This window comes from Azolla caroliniana, unplaced genomic scaffold (assembly GCF_043228905.1).
Source record: "Azolla caroliniana isolate FFs.n. ecotype wild unplaced genomic scaffold, voAzoCaro1.0.p SCAF_10, whole genome shotgun sequence".
Taxonomy (NCBI): Eukaryota; Viridiplantae; Streptophyta; class Polypodiopsida; order Salviniales; family Salviniaceae; genus Azolla; species Azolla caroliniana.
This window is the reverse complement of record NW_028230445.1, coordinates 17,975,884-17,999,741: the sequence shown is the minus strand read 5'-3', so window position 1 is coordinate 17,999,741 and position 23,858 is coordinate 17,975,884. Positions and strand designations below refer to the sequence as shown.

Sequence of the window (23,858 nt, the reverse complement as noted above, 5' to 3'; positions counted from 1 at the left end):
CTTCCATTTCCTTTGTTGTTCGCTCTGATACCAGATTGAAGAGAATGGCACGGAATAGTGCTCAGCCACAAACGAGTCTTAGATCACTTCGTTTAAGGATCAAACACAGAAATGGGAATAAAGATGAATACTTGTACACCAAAAGGAAAGTACACATAATGTTTACTTGGAAAACCCTAATAGGGAAAAACCACGGGAGCCCACAGACTCCAAACTATCACTATAAGATAAAAGGTACAATCAGATACTCGGAGGCAATGACCTCGAGGTCTGTTTCTTCGCCAAGCGGTGGTTACAACAGAGTATCGCTCTGTATCTCCTCTCTCACTCTATTTGTTACTCTCTATACAACAGTTATGCACATACAACAATATGACAACAACCTCTCACCTCTTATGCAAAGTGATTGCCCTAAGTCATATTTATACTTATATGAACTTAGGTTTATTTACAAATATAGCCTCAATAGGCTTACTCAAAACATATTCACAAATATGTCTTCACTTCCGGTTGACACCGGGTCCATCCGATATGGTTTCCAGATCTCTTCCAGTACTCACCGGGTCCATCCAATCCGGTTTCCAGGTCTCTTCTGGTTCTCACCGAGTCCTCTTCATTCATCACTGGATCCCATCCAGAGGGACCGATTTCCCAACATTCTGGATGCTTATTATCTTCAAAACCTGGTGATTGACACATATACACTTCTTCTTCCAAGTTACCATGTAAAAAGGAATTTTTTACATCCATATGGTGCAGAACCCATCTTTTGGTTGCACTTACAACAAGTAGTGTCCTCAACGTTGCCATCTTTGCAACTGGTGCAAATGTTTCATCATAATCAATTCCTTGCATCTGGGCATATCCCTTTGCAACAATTCTTGCTTTATGTCTACTAACATTTCCATTTGAATCATGCTTTGTTTTGTAGACCCATTTGCAACCTACCACATTTTTTCCTTCCGATAACTTTACCAAATCCCACGGTGACCCATCTGGAGTTGTTTTCATGAAGAGGCAGTGGTCCTCATCACTCTTGGAAAGCCGACTAATTGGATAAAGTCGTCGAACTTCTTATACCAATGTCTCTATGCCTACTTTAGGTCGTAGAAACTCTTCTTGAGTTGGCAGACTAGATGTACATCTAGCAAACCAGCTCCAAATCCTCGGCTACCACAGCGCCAAGCAAAAAACGAAGGGTTGTCATTTTCACCACTAGTGTAAAGAATTCATCGAAATCGATGCCATATTCCTGTTGAAACCCTTTCGCAACTAATCTGCTTTGAATTTTGGGGTGGCAAAATCAGACGTCTCTTTTAATATGTAGACCCATTTGCATGGAAGAGCACGTCGATTTTTCAGTAATTCAACTAAGTCCCAATTCTTGTTTGCTCGAATGGAATTCATCTCCGACTCCATCACCATATGCCATGTGGCCGAATCGGCTGATGTCGATGCTTCTTCGTATGAAGTCAATTCGTCGGTGTCTATGAAGAAGACTCCAGGAGAGTACCTCTCAGGGGGCTATGATAGTCTCTCGGATCTTTGAGGTATGAATGGACTAGTCGCATTGGGTATCGAGTTCGGATAGTTCAAAGCCGAATCATTCAATTGTTCCAAGTCGAGCATTGTCGAGTCGGGGGTTGAGGATTCGGCTACCCGTGAGGCCAATCTCGTGTTATGGGTTGGGCCTTCATGAAGGGTCAATGCTTCGGAAAAAGTTACCCTTCGGACTTCAATAGGTTGTTCGGCCTTCTTATGCATAACCAACTCATTGAACACAACCTCTAAACTTCGGATGATCTATCTGTGTTCGAATCCCATAGTCAATAGCCGATTTCGCAAACGAAGATACATTTCCTAGATCTTGGTGCAAGTTTGTGACGATCGTCTTTCAGTATGAGAACATACGCCTCGCACCAGAAAATCCTCAGTCGGGCGAACCACCTATGTTTATATTGTGATGGTCCAAGACATATAGCGGTAAATTGTCCTCATCAACCTAGGTGTCAAGTTTACCAAGTGTTAGTACTAAATTGGATCTTGATTCTCCAAATACATCTAGCAATCCTAATAGCCCAACACCTTCAAATCATTTTGAAGTACTTAACCAACTCAATAGGTGTTAAACGAGTAAATCCAACCAAAATAGGAGCCATTTGGTTGGATAACCTAGAATTTGTAGAGTATCCATAGTAATGGTTCCATTTCATCAAACCAAGTTAATAGGGTTTTTGCGGCACAAGTTGAGCTTAGTACCTCTAGATGTCATCAGGTCTTCGCATATCATCTCTTAGATTCAGGACCCAACTCTTGTTTCATGGACCGAAATTTTTCCTTGACACATAATATCTTATTAACACCATTGCATTGTCCAGTATCTGTCACAATCATTGATGATCGACCCATTGCCTCTAGAGATATAACTAAAGAGTCTGAATTAGTTCATGTAGTTCTCGGTGATTTAGCTTGTGTCATCTCATTCAATATCATGCATAGTCCTATGCATCCGATTGTCCTTGGTCTACCTTGGTTTGAGCTTCACATCCCCCAAATTGACTGGAGGAAACGAGTTATCATAGAATCCAAGAAAATTCATATATCAAATTCCCCTATTGCTTATAACCCAAATTTAAAATGCCATCAGATCTCAACAATATCTCTGGAAAACTTACGCAAAGAGGAAGAAAAAGAAGAAATGTTTATATTTGCGATAATAACAATGCCAACACCAACTCAACAAAAATTGAGTACCTTACTTCCAACCAAGTATCAAGCATTCCAAGATGTCTTCAATAAGGACAAAGTTGCTAGACTCCTAGAACATCAACCTTACGATTGTCCTATTGATCTCCAGCCAGGAAAAGATCCATCGTGGGGACCAACTTATAGTTTATCACCTACAGAGCTCAAGGTTCTTTGCGACTATATCGATGAAAATTTAGCTACTGGATTATTCATCATTCTGGCAAATCTCCTATAGGCACACCAATATTTTTTGTCAGGAAGAAGGATGGATTGCTTCGTTTGGTCGTAGATTATCGAGGATTAAACAAAATCACAATTCGAAATAGGTATGCCTTACCTTTAATACCAACACTTTTGGAGCAGTTGAGTGGAGCCAAATACTTTACAAAGATCGATCTTAGAGGTGCTTATAATCTAGTTCGAATTCGTGTAGGTGATGAATGGAAAATTGCATTCCGCACTCGATATGGGCATTTTGAGTATACAGTTATGCCTTTCGGTCTCACAAATGCTCCTACGGTTTTCCAGCATATGGTCAATGATATTTTTCGAGACTTCTTGGATATATTCACCATCATTTATTTGGATGATATCGTGATATTTTCCAAGTCTCAAGAAGAGCATGATGAGCATGTACACCAAGTTCTACAACGATTACAAGAATATGGTCTCTATGCTAAACTCGAGAAATGTAGTTTTGATCGCAACCAAGTGGAATTCCTAGGGTACATAGTATCACCAGAAGGAATATCTATGGATCCAACAAAGGTGCAAACAATTCTAGAGTGGGAAACACCACAATTTGTGTGTGATGTCCAGTGTTTCTTGGGATTTGCGAATTTTTACCACAAATTCATCAGGAACTACTAAAAGAAGGTTCTGCCTCTTACACAATTAACACATAAAAATCAATCATTCATATGGATAGCAATGGGCATGGTTTCGGCTCAAACCGAACCAGCCATTAAGCCATGGTTTAACGGTTTATTGGTTCCAAAAAAAATTAATGATTTGGATTTTCAATAAATAGTTTGGTTTTGGTTTGGTTCGGTTCTAAAACTCGGGTTTATAGGTTTATAGGTTTGGTTTAAAGGTTTATATGCTTTTTGTTAACGTTTTTTTACCTTAATAGTTTTTTTTTCCATAAAATTATCCTCCATTAGTATTAAGATTAAAGTAGCCAAAGGCAAGATACAAGATAATCCAACATTACAATGAATATTGTGCAGCCAATCTTTCTAGATAAAGGTAAAGGCAAGATACAAGATAATATCGGTGAACTTCTCCCTAAGTAATATTGTTGCCCTACCAACGTCCATATCAGCAAGTAATGTTGATTTCATGCCAAAGCCCCTAACATCAATTCCATCGTAGTCAACATGTAGTGATATATCTTCTTTCACAATGATTCCTTGATCGCTGCTACATATAAGAGTTCATTATATCCAAATGATCCAAATGAACCTACCATATGAAAATACCGGTTCTCTACTCAATCCAATCTCCTTAGACCCTCATGAAAATTTGCTTCTGCCTCTACCACCATCTTCGCTCATCATTGTATAAACTAAAAACAAATAAATGCGCTTCAAAATATTTCCACATCAGCCATCTCTCCATTTTCCATGAAATTCCTGTATAGACAACAAAGAAAAAATTAGTTGTCCTCATCCACTCATGACATCTTGCTTCAACCCTTGACAACATCCTCACTCATCCTTTTAAAAATAAATCAACTTCCTTTTCCACAACATCCATCTTGCTAGTCATTGCTCGAGTCTTGTATCTCTCTATTTTCAGTAATTTCCTGTACATACAGAAAACATAATTAATCCACTCTCCTCACCCTCATAAAACCTTGCTCCACCACCATCTTCACTCATCATTCTAAAAACTGAAAGTAAATAAGACTGCTTCAAAAACTTCCACATAAACTATCTCTCCATTTTGCATCAAGATCCTCTTGCCATTCATCACCCGAGTCCTGTACCTACAAAAGCCAGAATGAATCCACTCTCCTGAAACCCTCATGAAACCTTGCTTCTACCTCCACCACCATCTTCACTCATCCTTCCAAAATTAAATTAGCTTCATTTTCCACTACAACCATCTTGACATTCATCGTCCGAGTGATGTACCTACAAAAACCAGAATGAATCCACTCTCCTCAAACCCTCATGAAACCTTGCTTCCGCCTCCGCCACCATCTTCACTCATCCTTTCAAAATAAATCAACTTCATTTTCCACTACAACCTTCTTGCCATTCATCGCCCGAGTTCTGTACCTACAAAAAGAAGACCAGAATGAATCCACTCATCATTCTAAAAACTGAAAATAAATAAGTTTGCTTCAAAAAAACTTCCACATCAAAGCATCTCGCCATTTTCCATCAAAATCCTCTCCATTTTCAGTACTTTCTTGTATATACACACTCTTCAAACCATTATGAAAATTTGTATTTGCCTCTATCCCCGTCTTCATTCATCATTCTAAAAGTTACAATAACTAAATCTGCTTCAAAATAATTCCACAGCAACCCTCTCGCCATTTTCACCAAATTCCATTTTTACCTTAATAGTTTATTAATTTAATGGTTTTTTATTGATTTAATTTAATTTAATGGTTCAATTAAAGTTTCTTTCATTAATTTAATAAATTTAACTTAAATGTTTATTTAATTTAATGTATTATTGTTTATTTTGATGTTTAATTAGTTTGATTTAAATGGTTAGGTTTAATTTTTTTATTAAATGGTTCAGTTTGGTTTTAACTTTTCCCTAAACGGTTTGGTTTTAAATGGTTTGGTTTAAATTTTTTATTAAATGGTTTGGTTTTGGTTTCAACATTTCCCCAAATGGTTTGGTTTGGTTTTTGTTTTATATAAATTGTTCGGTTTTTTGCCTTGAAACCGAACTAAACCATGCCCATTGCTACATATGGAATTCTAGTATGGTTGAGGTATTCGAAAGTTTAAAACGTGCATTCACGTCAGCTCCTATTTTGATCCATGTTGACCAAGACAAGCCTTTTATTTTGGAAGCTGATGCATCAATTTTTGCACTCGGGAGTGTCCTCTCACAACCCAAAGAAAACGGGCTATTATATCTAGTTGCTTTTCATTTGCGGAAATTTGAAGCTGCGGAAATTAATTATGAGATTCACGACAATGAGCATGCATGTATCCAAAGTCTGTTATATAAACATATATCGAACTATTGATGAACCATTCTGGTTCAACGCGAGTCTTCGGCATACTCTTGTAACCCTTGTTCTCATTGCTATTGTAACCCTTGTTCTCATTGTTAATACATTTTCAACATCTTATTTCTCTCTCATTCCTCTCTTATTTTCTACTTCTCATTCTTTTCTTCATTTTAAACTTGTCTGTGGCTACGGCCCTAACCGCAGGCAAGAGTTCCCTAGATTAGGATAAGCTAGGTTAGCGACTCGAGAGTGATTGACAACCACTCATGCACGATTGGCCATGATCAATAGGGTGTATGATGACCTAGACCCCTTGGCAAATGATATTAGCGCAGAGACAATTCCGTTAATACAAAGACATGTGCTTGGTATGATACCTTGAGTCAACACACAAGTTTGAGTTTCACACTCTACTATGATGCTCCGTTGTTTATCATAATCGACCTTCATTTCCTTACATAATTAATCCATATGTATTCCTACGTGCGCATTTCTCTTAAAATCACAATGCGCAATCTTAATTACAATTTCATTAATATAATTCTTCGACATCAAGTCACGAATGAGCTCCATACATATTATGTGAACATGTTTCACTTTAGGTCCATAGATCGTATTTGATTATTGAGTTGGTTTATAATAAAATTCACTATCTATTTATCTATGCCAAGGAAATGTTTTGATAAAAAAGAATTATGTATGGTAGGAGAGCCAGATTCATGAACGGATTTGTGCACTGATCCACAAAGAGATCATAGCACAAGGTAAGATTGAGAAATCCCTAAACCTACTTTTGTGGAGCTTCCTAGATTGGATGTCACACTATACACAACTCATCCATACATATTTTTATATTTATCATCCGTTGAATGTGCATAGGTTTTGTGTCTACGATGGACTATTTGCCAAAGCATAATGTCAATTGTACACATCTTTGAACGACCTTGGGCATCACCAAATATTATTGGTAATCAATTATAAGTGGTACAATGGTGGTAAAGCTTGTGCATTGGAGCCTGGAGGATTAAGGTTGTGTTTCTAAACCTTGAGCGATAGGTTTGACATTGTGTTTATTATTGATTTGCCCTTGAATAAGTAGCTTTGTGTCATTAACATTTCTTCCACGGACTGAAAACAAAGCTAAAGAATATCGCATGGCCATTTCTTCCACAAACTCGAAGGAAATTTTCATAAAAGAATTCATTGTAAATATAAATAATAAAACATGTGATATGTCTATTTATGCACTTGTATAAAGTGGAAATATTATATTTCAAACATTGACATTTATTCCACAAAATTAAAAGGTGAGTTGATAAAAGAATACATTGTACATATAAAACATGTAATACGGATGATACATCAATTAATGCACTTTAATTATTAATTAGGGATCATATTCTTCAATGTACTTGGTGTGATCGGAGTTGTTTGTTTAACATTCATATGAATCTTTGTGTGATATGCAAATCATGTGCTTAAATTTCGTATGACATTTTGATGGAAAAAACTGCATATAAAGATCTCAAACATATATAGATTGATTGCATCTACATTTGTAAAGTAGTATTAACACATTGATTTATCAAGAAGGTAAAAAAGATGGTGTAATTGCATTAGAGTTGAAGCTATGTAATTGTATACATTTATTAAACTAAGTGAACATTGTGTCTTAACTTTAATTCATCATAATCAAAACCACCACCAATGACCATGTAAACATAGATTTTGCATGATTTTAGTGAAATTGCACATTGACATATGTCAAGATATAAAATATGGTTTGTTTTTTAGATTTCAAATGCCTTTTAACAATTGTTTAGCGTGCCGAACTATATCCATCTTCAATCAAATGTTTTACTCTAAAAGATATTGGCATGACATTAATGAAAGAACATTGTCTAGAAACCTTAATCTGGATATGATTGGCATAGATAAGCACTTGAAAGTTTTAGTGAAAGAACTTTCAATCCATTGACCACGTTGAAAACTAGATATCACTGTAATGTTAGAAATTTAACAATGAAAGAAAGTGGATGGGGTTAATAAATTTGCATTCTATTTTATACATATTGTTGAAAGAGCTTTTGTTGTTAGTTATGAACATTGTTAAAAAGTCTATGCATATGCAAGCAAGGGTTTGCTCTATTACATCAATTGATAGGCCTTGCACGAGTGAACGGCCAACAACCATTACTCGTGATTATAGTATTATTGTCTCTTGTGTAATTGCAAACTACTCCCTGCAATGTTGCATGGAACTCATTCATAGAATTTGGCTATTGTTGCCTTATCAAATATGCGGAGAGAGAATCTAAAGCTGCCAATAGATCTATGAAGGGAAACTTTCTTGATTATCATGGATTTAGCTCATTATTTTTTCTTTTATATCGATGTCTTTGCGTCTACTATTTATGAGAGGATCGCTTCTTCATAACACTTCGGAAGGAGGAGCTTCTTTTGATGATGAGACTAATCTTCCAAACCTTTTTCTAGATGCTTTACGAGAGATAAACATCATGCATACTGGATAACAAATGTTATTACCAAATTGCAAGGCCTTTGAATCATTTGGGATGACCATTTTCGTGATTGCAATTGTGATTCTCAATGATAACAATAATGGTAAAACGGAACGGTCATTTTTACTTGATCCCCACTCCAACACATATTTCTTGAAGTTGAGTTGGCTTTTGGTATGTACTTTTGGGGAATCTAAATTTTGTGATTGGTTGCAACAAACTTACTCCACTAAGACCGAAGGACCCAATGCTACATATATCTATACACACACACACACACACACTAAAATACCCCTAACTTTGTCGATATTTATTGTAATCTTGCTTATGGTTTTTAATTATTGCTCTAAACATAATCCTTGGTACTTAAACATTTACCCTTATAAATGGTTATTGTCATAATAATTGAAAAGTTGAGCATATTATGTAAATTCCCATCAAGTAATGGGTATTGTAGTCAACTAGCTACTTATTATCTTAATTAAATATTCCATGTCTTTTGTGGCATGCAATATGGTCGATCTACTTCTCCTATTCATAGATGACCCCTCAAATGTAAGATTGGCCAATAATATGATTCAAAAGTTCCTTTCTTTTATGTCAATCTTATGAAACAAGCATTTTACTCAACGAGTTGTCTTTTATCAATCAAATATGCATTTAAAGAAAGATATTTGTTTCATTCGTAAATCCCAAAGCGATCCTTCACACAGACAAGCTACTTGATTGTTACTCCGCATCACATACAACTCTTGACAATTTTCTATATGTAATTCGTTGGAGTCATGGTCCTTCAAGTGTAGTCTTAAAGTTTTTGGGTTAAAACAAATCCTCACTTTAAGAAGCAAAGAAAGTTTGATGGAAACCAAGCTAGATGCTTAAAAGTGATGTCATAACGTGAATGACAATCATGTTATTGATATAAAAGTAAAGGTGCAGTTCAACAAAGAAAAGTTTAATATGTAGGAGAAAAGAAGGTAATGACGGTGGTGACAAACTCATTGGTAAGGCATATAATCTTCCAAATACGAGTGAGCCTGGGGGTGATGATCTACTTTAGAAATATAATTGTCCCTTGAAAGCCAATTTGGAAGCAAACTTAAATTCATTCCAAAATTTAAAGCAAAACAAGAGATTGTCCTAGTCCAAAGAACAAGCCTCTCAAACTAGAGAGACAAACAAGTTTAGTGACGTTCTTCAAGTGTGTTTGCTAATATTAGAAAAAATGGAGTTGTGATTGTAGCACCTATGAGAAGGGAAAAGTCTGGAGTCTTGAAAATTATTCAAGGAATCCAATGTGCGGAGAAAACAATGTGTCAATATAGTTAAAATATGTACCTGTCATGAGATCACAACCGTGACCCATTGCTAGGAGAAGGTGAAAGGAAGTAGGCCATGAATATGCGAGTGGTGAAATGGTGATTTCGTTATGTACCAATGCTCAGAGAGTTGGTTCCTTTATTGTTCTAACAAATTATAGCTCTAGGTCTAGTATCTTCTACGATCAATCATATCAATGCTTTCAATGGTACAAGTTACCAAATATCATTGTGGGAGTTGCCGGCTATTTATAGTACGTACTAGTGACAAGTTATTTAAATAAATACAAGGGCATGCAAAAGCAAATTGTTTAATCAAGCAAACAATGATATATCACAACCAAATTGAATCATGGTCTCAACCAACATTTATGTAATGTCTTCATGACTTTACACATTCAAACATGATATACGTCCCTTAATTTTTGCATTATTATTTTTGTCTACATAATGTTTTCTATTTCTTAAAGAACATGAGAATGTGAAACTATTGTCTAGTATAAGCTTTTACAATGGAAAAACATTTTAACAAAATGGTTTTAGAGAAGTATGATTAAGTGCTTGCGAAGTTGTTAATGTTTTTAGACTATAATCACAATGTTTTATTATTTTATCTAAACAGTGAGTAGATCATAGTTAATTTGGATTATTTTTATGTAAGCATTAATGGTTACGATGCAAACAATTGTATTGTTAAGACAAACATTCTACACAAGTGATGCGACATTTCGTTTGAGTCAGAGTTGATTTCCTCATCTCGGATATTTATGAAGAGGTCAATCATTCGAGTCGGAGTTGATTTCCTCATCTTCGATATATATATGAAGATGTCTATGGCATTGTCAACCGATATTCATCTCAAGTTTTGGTCATGTACACATACATATATTGTGACATGTCGAGTCCTAAAATGTTTTCCAAGTAGCAATGAGCATTTGTGTACACATAAATGTGAGATCCATACGGAAATAAAGTGATAAAATGGGATAATGCAAGAATAAAATGTCAATATATGTGGATAGGAAACTAGATCGTTGTGGTTGTAATTTGATACCTATTCTCAAATAAAGAGAATTTGAAAGAGGTAGTTCCTTTGGTATAAAAATATCCAATTGGCACAAGAGTAACGTTAGTTTTTTTTCTATCAATTGATCAATGCAATTGGAATCACAATTAGGCTGAATGCATGCAAACACGCGCACACAGATAAACATTGCGCTTTTCTAAACCACATGGGTATTTTTTTTTCTTTTTCCGAGATGACGAACTCCCCAATAAAGCTCCCTAATGGACAAAATTTCTATGTTCAAAGTTATTTCATAAGATGGCCCACTCTAATAACATATAATTTCGTTTATTGGACAGGTGGCCACTTTATGCATTCGATGGTATATTAAAGTCTGGAAAAAAGACTCGGCATAACTTAGACCAAGAACCAAATAGCATCGATCTTGAACCCTGTGGGCCAAATTACATTGTGTTATAAAGGAATGTTTTTGAGTTTAGACGAAGTAGAGCGCACATACCGTTACACATTAAGGTTAGAGACAAGTTATACTATTTAATACACATATATAGATGCCATATGCACTCATAGACAATGAGGCCAATTGTATATACATACATACATACATGATTACATGTATATGTGACATCTGAATAAATTTTGATATTAATGCTCCACACAAGCTAAGTGCATGCATTTAGTTACATTACTCATATGTGCGTGTATTCAGGAATTTGTGTGTGATTTGGCGCACAACACACTCTTCATCAAACCTTTATGTTATCGAATATGCAATTCTCTTGACCATGCATTCATTGCATTGATATTATAGCGGAGCACGACTATGCTATCTTACTCTGAAGTATGGCTTGTTAAAGGAATGACAAGGCTTAGTGCTCAATGCAATTTCAAAATGTATTAAGGAAATATTTAAATATTTGGTATCTTCGCTTGGTCAAAAAGTGATTCCTAAGAAGTTAGATATCTCCCTTTCTATTCACGGTCACATGCATGAAGGGAAATATCAATCTCAACCCCAATTGTTTTGGATTTTCTCACGTTTCTCGCCAACCTTCATGACATACTTTACATCACACTTGATATTTTGATAGTCAAAATAACTAGGATTGTCATTGTAACAATATAGTTTTCAAGCAAGCGAGGTTGTTTGTACAACAACCATCACAAATGCATATATTGCACACATCACATTAAAGAGAAGAGAGAGAGGATACACATACACATGGTACACACATGCATGCATAGATATAAGTAGGTAGGAAGGACGATATCTTACTTGGAACCAAAATGAAACTTTTCCATGTGTAGGGAGAGAGAGGTGTTATAGCTCATTTGGTAATGTTGTTCAATGGAGACCATTTGTGTTCCCCGGTAACAATGGGTTTACCACTAGCCTACAACATGATGACATAAATCTACCATGTTTTTATGAAGAGTGAGCCAGAGATTCCTAATCTCGTGAAAGCGAGATTAGAGAATCACCTTTTGACCAAGCATATTTTGAAGAGCACACTTTTAGCACTCCGCATAGATGCTCTTTTTTTTCGGCTCCTAGAGCATGTTCTCAAATAATTCCCCAAATTTGTTTGGTTTTTTATCACGCATGTCCTTTGTTTTGTTTTATATTTGTTGGTTGCGGATCATAGATGGTGTGCTCCGCTCTTCATGCTCGGCTCCTTGTTTAACACACGAGGAACATGGCCACACTTTCGTAAAAGAAGTGTCGTACCATCGATTAAACTAGAGGAGTCAAATTGGAATGATATATGACGAAGTGTGGAGAAATGACCACAACATCGGAAAAACAAAAACAAGTAATGGACGATGAAGAAGCATTCTTTTTGATTATTGATAAGATGCGGCGTGGTAAGAAAGGGAGGCAGGTTTCTCTTTTTCTTTCCTTGTTTCTCATTGGCCGATCAGAGGATGGGAGTGTGATTCGGCTAGGTCTTGAGCTGAGTAGCAGGTCTAGAGCTGATTCGGTCGAAGATGGTTCAAGCTAATGCAGATTGTGTCCGAGCATCGCCATCCGAGTCCGCATTCACACGCATCCGTCACCATTCGCATCTGTATAAATCTGCATCCGAATCATTTGCATTCGAAATCATTCGCATCCGCATGATCTACGTCCGAATCATTTGCATTCGGATAATTTGTATCCGCATCACACAACATCTACATCCGCATCTGTATTTGTCTTGATTCGCAAATTGGAGGTGGGAGACATTTTCTTATTACAAGACCAGTACTCCCCCCCCCCCCCCTCTCCCCACATAAGTTAAAACCTAACAGATAAGTTAAAACCAAACAGACCAGAAAACAAACTTAACAACCCCCAAATTAAATCAAATAAAATCCATTAAAGTTAAATAGATAAATAAATAAATAAATAAATAAATATACATACATATATATATATATATATATAATAATTAGAGAAAAAAGGAGCACACGCAGAGAAAATGATCCTTCTCCTTCTCCTCCTCCTCATCTCCTCCTCCTTCTCGTCACTCAGAGGTTCTCCCATGATTTCAAACGTGGAAATCATGAAAGCTTGGAAATAATATAGCCCATCCCTCTAATTTGGGTCCTTCTTCTTCTTCTTCTTCTGTTTGGCCTCTGTCCTGAGTCTGGATTTCCTAGAAGAAAGAAAGAAAGAAAGAAAGAAAGCAAGGAGGAACTTGGAAGGAAGGAAGGAAGGGAGGAGGAAGTAGAAGAAGGGAAAACATAGGAAGGTAGGAAGAATGTAAAACATAGGCAGGGAGGAAGAAGAAGAAGAAAAAGAAGAAAAAGAAGAAGAAGAAGAAGAAGAAGAAGAAGAAGAGGAAAGGAAGAAAGGAAAGAAGAAGGGGAAACAAAGTTTGGCTAATGCTTCTTATTCTTATTTCTATCTATAAATGTTGAGATATTCTGGGTTCTGGGTCTTCTTTGATTTGATCAGATTTCCTGCAGACAGAAGTTGCCTCACTTGGATCCACAAGGTTTCATGATTGCATATATAAAAGGAACAGATGGAATTCGGTAATGCAATTTGGTGATGAAATAATCAGCACGCTAGGAATCAAACTCAAGACCTCTCCTCTGATTTTGGGATGCATTTGTTCGGAACCAGAAAGGTTTCGTCGAAATTTGGGGAGTTTTTGGAGAATTTTTGTTTGGTCTTGGGTGGATTGATCTGAGTTCTGCTCATTATTCTTCCACTTTGGGAAGCTTTTATTTGGGCCTGCTCAGATTTGATCCAAGAACCACACTTGTGAACTGACTAGGTCTTTTTGTTGGTATTCAGAAGAAGTTTCTGTTTGTATGAATTCAGAAGGCTTTTTTACGAATTTGGAAATGGGATTGGCCAGAATTGTATGACTTCAGAAGAAGAAATCTCCTTGGAATTTAGTAGTTTTCTGTTTGTTTGATTCGGAAATCATTTGGGCTCTGGCAGCATTGATCTGAAGACCTCTCCTTGGAGTTCAGTAAGTTTTTATTTGTTTGAATTTGGAAGGGGTTTTTTCGAGTTGGGAAATTCTCATTTGGGCGGCCAAAATTGATTCAAAGGGCTCTTGTTGGAATTCGATCGGTTTTTATTTGTTTGAATTTGGAAGTTTTTCATTTGAGTTTGGTCAGATTCAATCAAAGGAACTCTCAATTGAATCAGGAAGTTCGTAAATTGCAAGTTGGATTAGGAAGTTTCCTCAGGAAAAAGAAAAGTCTTTCATTTGGACCAGGAAGGAATCAAACCAACAACCTCTCATTCAGAATAATTTAAGAGGCTTTCATCGACAAGATTAATGTGGAAAGAAAGAAGGTTCCGGAAAGCCTTAGATGCATGAGGTGGGGGATGTTAACATCCCAGCTATTCTATTTGCCATTGTCGTAGTTTGTGTGTTTTACCATCTCATTTGGAGACAAGTAAAAGCTTCTGAGGCTCGAAACATTGAGGTTCTTAAATTGCAACAATTGGCAGCTGAAGAGGTTGCACTTATTGAGAGGCAAGCAGCAGAAGATTTTCGATTAGCCTCGGAATTTCAGCTTTCTCAGCAAACAACAACATCAAGAAGAAGAGGCAACTTTGGAGGTGAAGATCCTAGGTCATCATCATTAGTAGAGCTTAGTGGGTCTACTAAACCAAGGCCAAATCACGATAGCTATTCAGCTCGGATTACTAGTGAGAGTTCATCCTCTTGGATTACTAGTGAGAGTTCGTCTGCTTGGGTTACTGGGGATCATAGAGAGAGTTCGTTGGATCCAATTATTACTGGAGGGAGTTCATCAGGTCGGATTACTAGCCTTTCACCTTCTGTTGAAAGTGGTTCAGTTTTCCACCACCAAGCATCTTTCTCGGGAAGTGGTCGAATATCGGCAAGTCGAGGTATTTGCGTTGTATGCTCTGCCCCCACCAAGAAACAATGCTCAAGATGTAAAGCTGTTAAATACTGGTAAGTTTCGACTTGAACCCATGTTCCCATAAAGAGTCATCCTAAAGAATGGAAAGAAAATATATGCTTAACATCAATGTGAGATAACAAAGATTACAACTGCTTGCTTATATGCTAACTTCTTGAAACAAGTAGTAAATAAAATTACAGTGTTTAGTCCAGCTTCCTAAATCACGGGTAACTGACACCAATCGTGTTTGGTTCCTGATCACTAGAACTGAAATTACTGCCCCCCTGAAGATCGCCATCACAGAAGAAAAGCTCATGCATTTGTGATTATCCTGAAAGATGGTATCAGACAAAGTTAGGATGGTAATAGAAACAAGGCACCTATTTCTTTGATTCCATTCCCTTCCATTGGATGATTTGGTTATACATATTGCTTATAGTGTGCATCTTTTAATGATACTTATAATCAACAAAATGTTTGTTGTTGCAAAACAAGCCCACTAAGTGGTTCATCTCTAAAACTAATTACCTGAGTTCCATCTTAGGGCTCTTAGATGTTGAAAGTTGAAAGTACTATTATATGCCAGAAAGTTGATCATTTTGATCTGTATATTTTGCATATGTATGCATTTGCTATATTTTCAGTGACATGCATTAGTGGTTCAAAGCTATATTGCATTGGCTCTCATGGTGAAGATGCATCTTGTGAAACACAGAACTGCAGGAAACTATTTTTTGCCATATTCACAGAAACTAACGTTGTAATTCTCATTATGAGTATGTATCAAGCAACATCATGATCGTGGTAAATTCACTCTGTATTAGGAGTTATCAGTACACAATCCATTGAAATCTTCAGAAAGATAGCTGACTATTATCACTGCAATTGTTTTGCGAACAGTGTCCAATTATCACGCAAAAACCAAAGAATATGAATCCATCCAAACAGAGGGCAGAATCTGATAATGTACATGAGTGATTGATCCAGATCTATCATATTAATGGTTTGAAGTGTATGCATAAAGGCCTTCTAATTTGTAAATAACTCCTTCGAGAAAATATTTCATCACCAACTATTCTCTACCTGGATCATTACATTATATAACCCATTGGCTTGAATTCTCATCTGATCAGTTACTTACTCACACATACTCTCTCGCTTGGGACTATTCTGGGAATTGTAACAGAGTACAAAGACCAATGATTTTAATGATGCCTAGGAGTGCTCTTTCTAGAAATCAAGAGACATGGAAATTGTTCAAGGATAAATATAAAGCCACCAAAGCCTCCTCATCAAAGAACCATTAAAAACCTTTGGCACAAACAGGTTCTCCCATGCTACAAGTCAATCCAGAATTACACACGTATGGTCTCGATCACAACATTCGAAAGAGGCCACAGTAGATTGGGAAAGAGCAATTTTGTGAGCACATAGGCCTTGTTATTGACAAAATTGAGGCCATTACCACCTGATGCAGAAGGTGCTCTCCTAGCATTTGAACTCTCCATCTTGGATTTCTTTTGAAGGCGGAAGTTTTGGTCCATCTGAGCTCACATCATTAAATGCTTAACTAACAGAAATATCTGGATACCTTAGGCAATTTCATTAAAACCATTCTATTTATTTTGGTTTGTTGTTCTTTAAGATGAGACAATTATGAAGATATAATCTCTCATTTGGACTCATTGGCCATTTTGGTCTCATAAAAGAATTTAATAATACTTTCTCTTTATCTCCACACATTGCACACACATATTATTAAGTATAAAATATTCTGGCCCTAAAAAGATATTTTAAGTAGACTCTTAAGCATTTTTAGGAGTGATTATGTCAGCATTTATAATCTAATGCTGCTAAAGGATGAGTGATGTTTGCATTGTGCTGTTCATTTCAGCTCAGAACTGTGTCAAGTAAAGCACTGGCGTGAAGGACACAAACATGAATGCTATGAGTTGGAAAAACAGCTTTTAAGCTCATTGCCACAATCAAATGCGGAATTGATTTCTAATAATTTATCTTCTTCCCAGAGCTCTATCGCAATCCCATCCAAACACGAGGATTCAGACTTGAAGGGTATATTGCCAGAAGAAAAATTACCTAGAGCAACTCCAAACACACGACAGCCTGTGGATCCAGCTCCAACTAATGAAAACCTTCCGAAACCTACTAAGGTAAAGTTTTTGGGCCATCTAGTTTCCAAGTGAATTTCATTCCCTCTTAACAGAAAAAGGTAAATAAAACAATAAAAAATCGTTGCATCTGAAAGGTTGTCAAGTTCTTCATTGATAATTCTTTTATTTTGCAAACATGTGGGATACTCATCTGCTCTCTAATTCATCCAAACTTTTCTTAGGTGCAGATTTTGTTTCCATATGACCATTTTATAGAACTTTTCACATGGGATAAGTTGAGGCTTCCTCCTTGTGGGCTGGTTAACCTTGGAAATACGTAAGAACTATTTTATTTTTATGTAACCATTTTAATAGTATTTTTTGTATGCAAAAAAGGAAGAAAATATTTGCCTTTTTTCCTTTACTGGACTATATCTGAGTCTGATGCGATAAAAATCCATTTTTGGTCCCATTTTGTAATTGTTTTGTCCTTTGGATTATATCAGCTGTTTTGCAAATGTGGTTTTGCAATGCTTGACGTATACTCGACCCCTCGCTGCATATCTTTTGGAAGGACACCACAAAAAAGAAGAATGTACGTTACCTACAAAAACTACTTTTAAAATAAATATGCTTTATGATCTGATGCATCTTTTTATATTTCATTATGTGATCATCTCATCCCTTTTATAAAAGATATTCGGTTAAATGAAAATTTATACTCAGGTCAGAGAAGTGTTTGGTGCTTCATGTGTGAGCTCAAGAATCACATTGACACAGTAAAGGAAGGTCGGACCCCATTTCAACCCAAACGTATAGTTTTGGGAATACAAAACATTGGAAGCCACATGGGGTCTGGGCGTCAAGAAGATGCTCATGAATTCATGAGGTGCATATTTGTTTCTCTCTATTCAATGCATTTTCTCTATTTTGGATGAAATTCTTTTATATTTGATCTTGAAATTCTGTAACTGAATTGAATCTTTACGACTTGGAGTAGTTAATGGAAAATGAATTGTGGATTCAGGTTTGCCATTGATTCCATGCAGTCCATTTGTTTCGATCAAGTGGGTGGTCATAACACTGTTGATTCCAGGATGCAAGAGACTACCTTGATACAACACATTTTTGGTGGCTATCTTCGATCGCAGGCAATCATTCTTTCTTTAAGAACTCAACTTTGGTTCTTAAAAATTTTACCTGTATTTTTGTGTTTGAAAGTTTTTATATTTTCATCGTGCATTTGTTTGTGGGCTTAATGATGATCAGGTAAGGTGTATGCAGTGTCAGCATGAATCATACAAGTATGAAAACATGATGGACCTTGCTGTGGAGATCCAAGGCAATTTAGACACATTGGAAGATGCATTAGCTCAGTTTACTGCCATGGAGTGGCTAGATGATGATAATAAATATAAGTGTGATAGGTATACTTTTGTGCTCTTTTCCTAGCACCGATGTTTTCTATTTCAACTAAAAGCATTTCCTTTGGGTTTTCTTTGTTAAGAACTTGAGTATAAAGAAACATGTTTTTCCTTTTTTTACAGGTGTGATGCATATGTGAAAGCATGGAAACGATTAGTCATTCACAAAGCCCCAAACATATTGACTATTGCTCTTAAAAGGTTTCAGGTTAGTACAAAATCCTACAATATACATAGCGGTCAAAAGGTTCAGAAATTCATGGGGAAGTTTTTTGATTCCTTAAAAGTGTGGTTTTCTTTCTGGTTGTTTATTGGAATTAGTCAGGGAAATTTGGAAAGCTCAACAAGAGGGTGGCATTCCCGAATGTTCTTGACATAACACCTTTCATGAGTAAAGAGAGTGATGATTCACCTCGTTATGAACTATATGGTGTTGTTGTTCACATAGATATGCTCAATTCTTCCTTCTTCGGTCACTACATCTGCTATGTTAAAGATCTCCATGGGTTTTGGTATAAAATTGATGACAGCACGGTAAACAAACTCTTGGCATTAGAAATTGTTATATTATATCTTAAAAGTCCTTCCACATATGTATTTTGTGCTAGTAAACATACACATGAAATTATTTAAAAAAAAAATCTTTGGAATATTTCTCTTCAAAAAGTGTATATTATATCCACATACACCAACATACATATATTGATCTTTTGTGTTCTTAACAGCATACGTACAATTATATTTGAAATTTGAATTGGTCAGGTTAAGGAGGTTAACTTGGCAAAGGTGATGCAGCAAAGAGCATACATGCTACTTTACAAACGGTAAGAGTCAATATGTTTTCTCCTAGTCTTTCATCAGGGAGCTACACATGCTATTTAGTGCTCAAGTATAAACATAAAAGGAAGGTCTTTTAACATGCCTTTTTTGGGTGAATTCATTCTTTAAATCTGGTGTCAAAATTGTCCTCTCTTCTTGTTTTTACAAGTCAAAACTTTAGTGTATGAGTGAGGTATTTTCATGCTGTAGAAAGCAAAAAGTGAACCCAAAGACATTGAAATCTATATAAAAAACTATAGATGTGTAACAAAATGCAGAAAGAAAAGCTATTAAAAGCAAAACCAAAAAACCATTTTTTTTTTTCCAAAACATGGGTATTGACAAAATTAGACATTCTTGAGTACATCTTTTTTGCCTTGTGGAAAGCAAAAGCTAACAAAAAGAGCAAGGTATGAAAAAAGCTCCAGCCATCCTTTGAAATGTAGACAGCAAACTGAAGAAAACCACAGAAAACATGTATGGAAAGCAGGAAAACACCCAACCATCAGTGACATTGGTAAAAGGAGAAGTACAATAATTGATTTATTTTTTGAGTTAGGAAGTGCTAGTGTCAATTCAGAGGAGAATCTCAAGAGTGCAATGAGAGAGGGAACATTGGGGTAAGTTGATGACAAAGAGAGAAGAAAGAAAGAAAGAAAGAAAGGGAGGTATATTTTGGTCAGGCGGTTCTAGTTGAGTTGGTAAAGTTTTTTGGAGAGACCATAAGGTTATGCTTTCAACCCCAACATTTTGCAATGCGTTTCTAGTAAAGTAGTTCATATAGTTAGATTTGAACCCAGGTTATGGGTTAGTAGAATCTTGGCTTATGACTAGCGTACATCCTTAATACGAAAAAAGGAAAAGAAACAAAGAAATAGTAGTCTCTTAAGAAGCCAAAATATGAGGCCAAACTTATTATCATCATTTTATGAATGTCAGACATAAGCTTATGTCAAAATGAAATGCTTTTTCTTAGAACTTTTAGACCATGTAGTAGATGTAACAAAAACCTCGAATGGATAATGGTAGTAATTGGCAATGGTTTGGTTTGGTTTGGTTTGGGAGTCTCAAAAATCGTTTCAAACCAAATCATTTAAAATTTTGGAAACTTAAACTGGAGTGAATTTTGACTGAAACCATTTAAATTTTTTCAAGTTCAAACCAAATGGTTAAAGAGATCTACCAACCCTTAACTGCAGTTTTGTGATTCGATTTTGGCTCGAACCGAATTGTTAAAAGGGTTATTTTTTAAAACTAAAAAGAAAACAAAAACATAAAAGAATGGTTAGTGTTCAAGTTAAAACTTCATAATACATATTACATAATTTATGTTTTTAATAAATATTTAAAAAATGTTCCTCTAAATTGTTAAGCCATTGTAAGCTGGATAAACGATATATTGTTCAGATGATAAAGCCTCAATCGAACCGAACCGAACCAAACCCTTGAATTCCCAAGCAAAACAGAGCCCACACTGAAACCAAATTGCTGAAACCATTAAGCCATTAAATTATGGTTTCACGGTTCTGTTCAGGTTAAACTGAAACATTGCAGATTCCTAATAACTAGCTTAAAAAGAAAGGAAGGAAGAAATATATAGTAATTCTCTTGAAGAGCATTATGGCCCATTTAACCTATTCAATGTAACAATTGTATATGTTAACTTGTCAGTTGCGAGTGACAACAGAAAAAAAACAAAAGAAAAATATACCTTTTTGCGCTTACCTTAAAACTAAGTGGCTTGAAAATAGAATACAATGATGTAACAAGTATTGAGAAAATAAAAGAACATGCTTGGTTGATGGTTGCATTATCAAGCATGGATTGATGCATAAAGCAGGATCATCACAGGCTAATGAGGTCTTCCCTAGAAAATATGCCCCTCTTGGTTGAATGCATGGTCAATATGTTTCTTTTGAAACAGAACATATGTCTGGATTAGAACTTAGCTTAGAAATTACTTGTACTAATCAATAAAGGCACATGACTAACAATTTTGGTCATTTTATCAATTTGATTGTATGGTACATATTTTGTTTTGCTAGGTTGGTTCCTCGGCCTGGACCTCTTATCCATGGTGGGGATGTTGATGCTAATGTTAATTCGTATAGTTCCAGAGCAACCATACCTAATGGTGGCATTAGTCAGAGCGCTTTTTATCGCTCTCGTGGTAATGGAGATATATTATCTAATGAAGCATCCTATATATTGACACAATGAGAAGGCAACGAAATGAAGGTTGCCAAAAATTCTTTGGTATATTTGATTGTTTGCTATATGGGCAGTTTTTAAAGTCAGCCCCATGGCAGTACACAGAGAATTGAGGGTTCTCGTTTTTTTTTTTGAGGTGGGAGGGTGTGTGTGTGTGTAGAAATACAAATACGAATACGAGTACAACAACAAATACCAACACAAATACAAATTACTCTTCTTGTATATCCATTTCCATTCATACCATGTAAATTCATAAATGATGAATAGAGCTCATATCTTATAGAAACCTCTAACTAAAATTATAAATTACTTGTATTGATAAGAGTCACGAAAATAATTGAGTAATGTGATCGACTATTCCATCTGAATCGTACACGTATTCTTGCCATCTTTCCAAATGGAAAGAACAATTGTGAGTTGGAAATGGGATGGGTTAAAAGTGTGGTGCTAGGAAAAGCTTCTTTCTCCCATGTGGATGTGATCCAACTTATGATGTGTCATGATAACTATTCACGAAAGTGTTATCTAGTTTAATGCAATATGCATTTCATGAGAAAATGATTGGAAAGTCATCGTCAACAAGGCTCCTAAATTTAATACTAGATTTCTCGAAATGACCACGTGCGGTTCCTTGAAGTGACGAACCTAAAATGACTTGAATTTGGATGGTTCACATTACAAGATGGTGTTAGATCTCAAAAAGTTTGCTTTCCGTCAACCAATGCAATTCACTTAAAAGGACTCTATAACGTGTTACTAGCTTTTTGAATTTCCTAAAGGAAATTTCCATTTATAAGGATGTGAAGTAACAATTCGTAGTTTTGATAAAGCAACAATTGTTTATGTTAATATGGTATATCCGCGTTTGAGGAGGCAAGATCCAGTGATTCCCAAGATCGAGAAGAAGAATAATGGAATGGGGTTGTGATAATGAAAGCACCGAAAAGAACATCTTAACAATTGTAGTTAACTATAAAAAAATTTCAAATGCTCTTTGATTAGCTACTTGAAGAATGCAAAACATGTAATCTATACAACCGTCTCTTCAGGGATTGTTTTAGGTGACTAGATATCGCTCACTTTGGAAAGGTTATGAAGCATATGTGGAGTGGACACATGACCCATTAGCAGGCCCTAGTTGCATTTTGTCCTCAAAAGACATTTGCTATGAGATTAAATTGACAAAAATTCATGACATTGAGCAACAGATAAACATGAGAAAGCTCATTATTTCACTAGGGAACACACACACACACACACACACACACACACACACACACACAAATAGAGTCACTTAAACATGTCCTTGGCTATTTTAGAAAACACAATTTATATTAAAAAAAGACCATTTGCTCGACATTCTCGTGTAATTATTGACAAACTATTTTCCTAGTTTTTTACTTTGGGTGCTGGCTTGATGGTTTACACCATAGCATCAAAAGGTCATAAATATGAGAGAACCTGATGCCATTAGGTCTAGTCCCATAGATCACAATCGATCATAGACCAGATCTATATGTCTGTCCGTCTCTCTCTCTCTCTCTCTCTCCAATTAAGAGTGCATTCACACAGGCTTTAGGTTCAATACTTTATCGTGTGGCTTTAAGCGGAACGACGGGTAGTCATCAAGTCGGTTACCGCGAGAAAGTGAAGCTCTCTCTATTACATATATCAATATGTATTATGTTACATGTATGTACATGTCTTGACCTTTTAACTTTTTTTCCAAAAAATTGACCTTTTATTTTGTATACTAAAAATAAAAAAATAAAAAACTCTCTCTCTCTCTCTCTAACACACACACACACACACACAATTTTACTCTTGTATACTAAAAAAATAAAAATAAAACTCTCTGTCTCTCTCTAACACACACACACACACACACACACACACACACACACACACAATTCTTCCCTTGTATACTAAAAAAATAAAAATAAAACTCTCTCTCTCTCTAGCACACACACACACAATTTTTCTTTTTGTATACTAAAAATAAAAAAAGAAAACTCTCTCTCTCTAACACACACACACACACACACACACACACACACACACACTCTCTCTCTCTCTCTCTTTCTCTCTC

The 23,858-nt window shown here is 35.9% G+C and overlaps 1 protein-coding gene across 4 annotated transcripts; it reads left to right on the top strand.

Moving 5' to 3' along the window:
* Positions 1 to 13,383: 13,383 nt before the first annotated feature.
* LOC147859317 (ubiquitin carboxyl-terminal hydrolase 18-like) lies at positions 13,384 to 22,126 on the top strand. 4 transcript variants are annotated; one of them, XM_087325464.1, is made up of 11 exons: positions 13,385 to 15,251; positions 17,096 to 17,372; positions 17,555 to 17,649; positions 17,819 to 17,907; positions 18,039 to 18,201; positions 18,340 to 18,463; positions 18,597 to 18,739; positions 18,860 to 18,944; positions 19,058 to 19,270; positions 19,499 to 19,560; positions 21,601 to 22,126. In XM_087325464.1, exons 1-11 carry the CDS (start codon positions 14,638 to 14,640, stop codon positions 21,773 to 21,775), a joined length of 2,040 nt encoding a protein of 679 aa, XP_087181590.1. In that variant the 5' UTR covers positions 13,385 to 14,637; the 3' UTR covers positions 21,776 to 22,126. The 4 variants fall into 4 exon arrangements, with proteins under 4 accessions (XP_087181591.1, XP_087181590.1, XP_087181589.1 ...); XM_087325463.1 differs by having other exon boundaries at positions 13,387 to 15,251; positions 17,561 to 17,649; positions 18,582 to 18,739; XM_087325462.1 differs by having other exon boundaries at positions 13,388 to 15,251; positions 18,582 to 18,739.
* Positions 22,127 to 23,858: the final 1,732 nt, after the last annotated feature.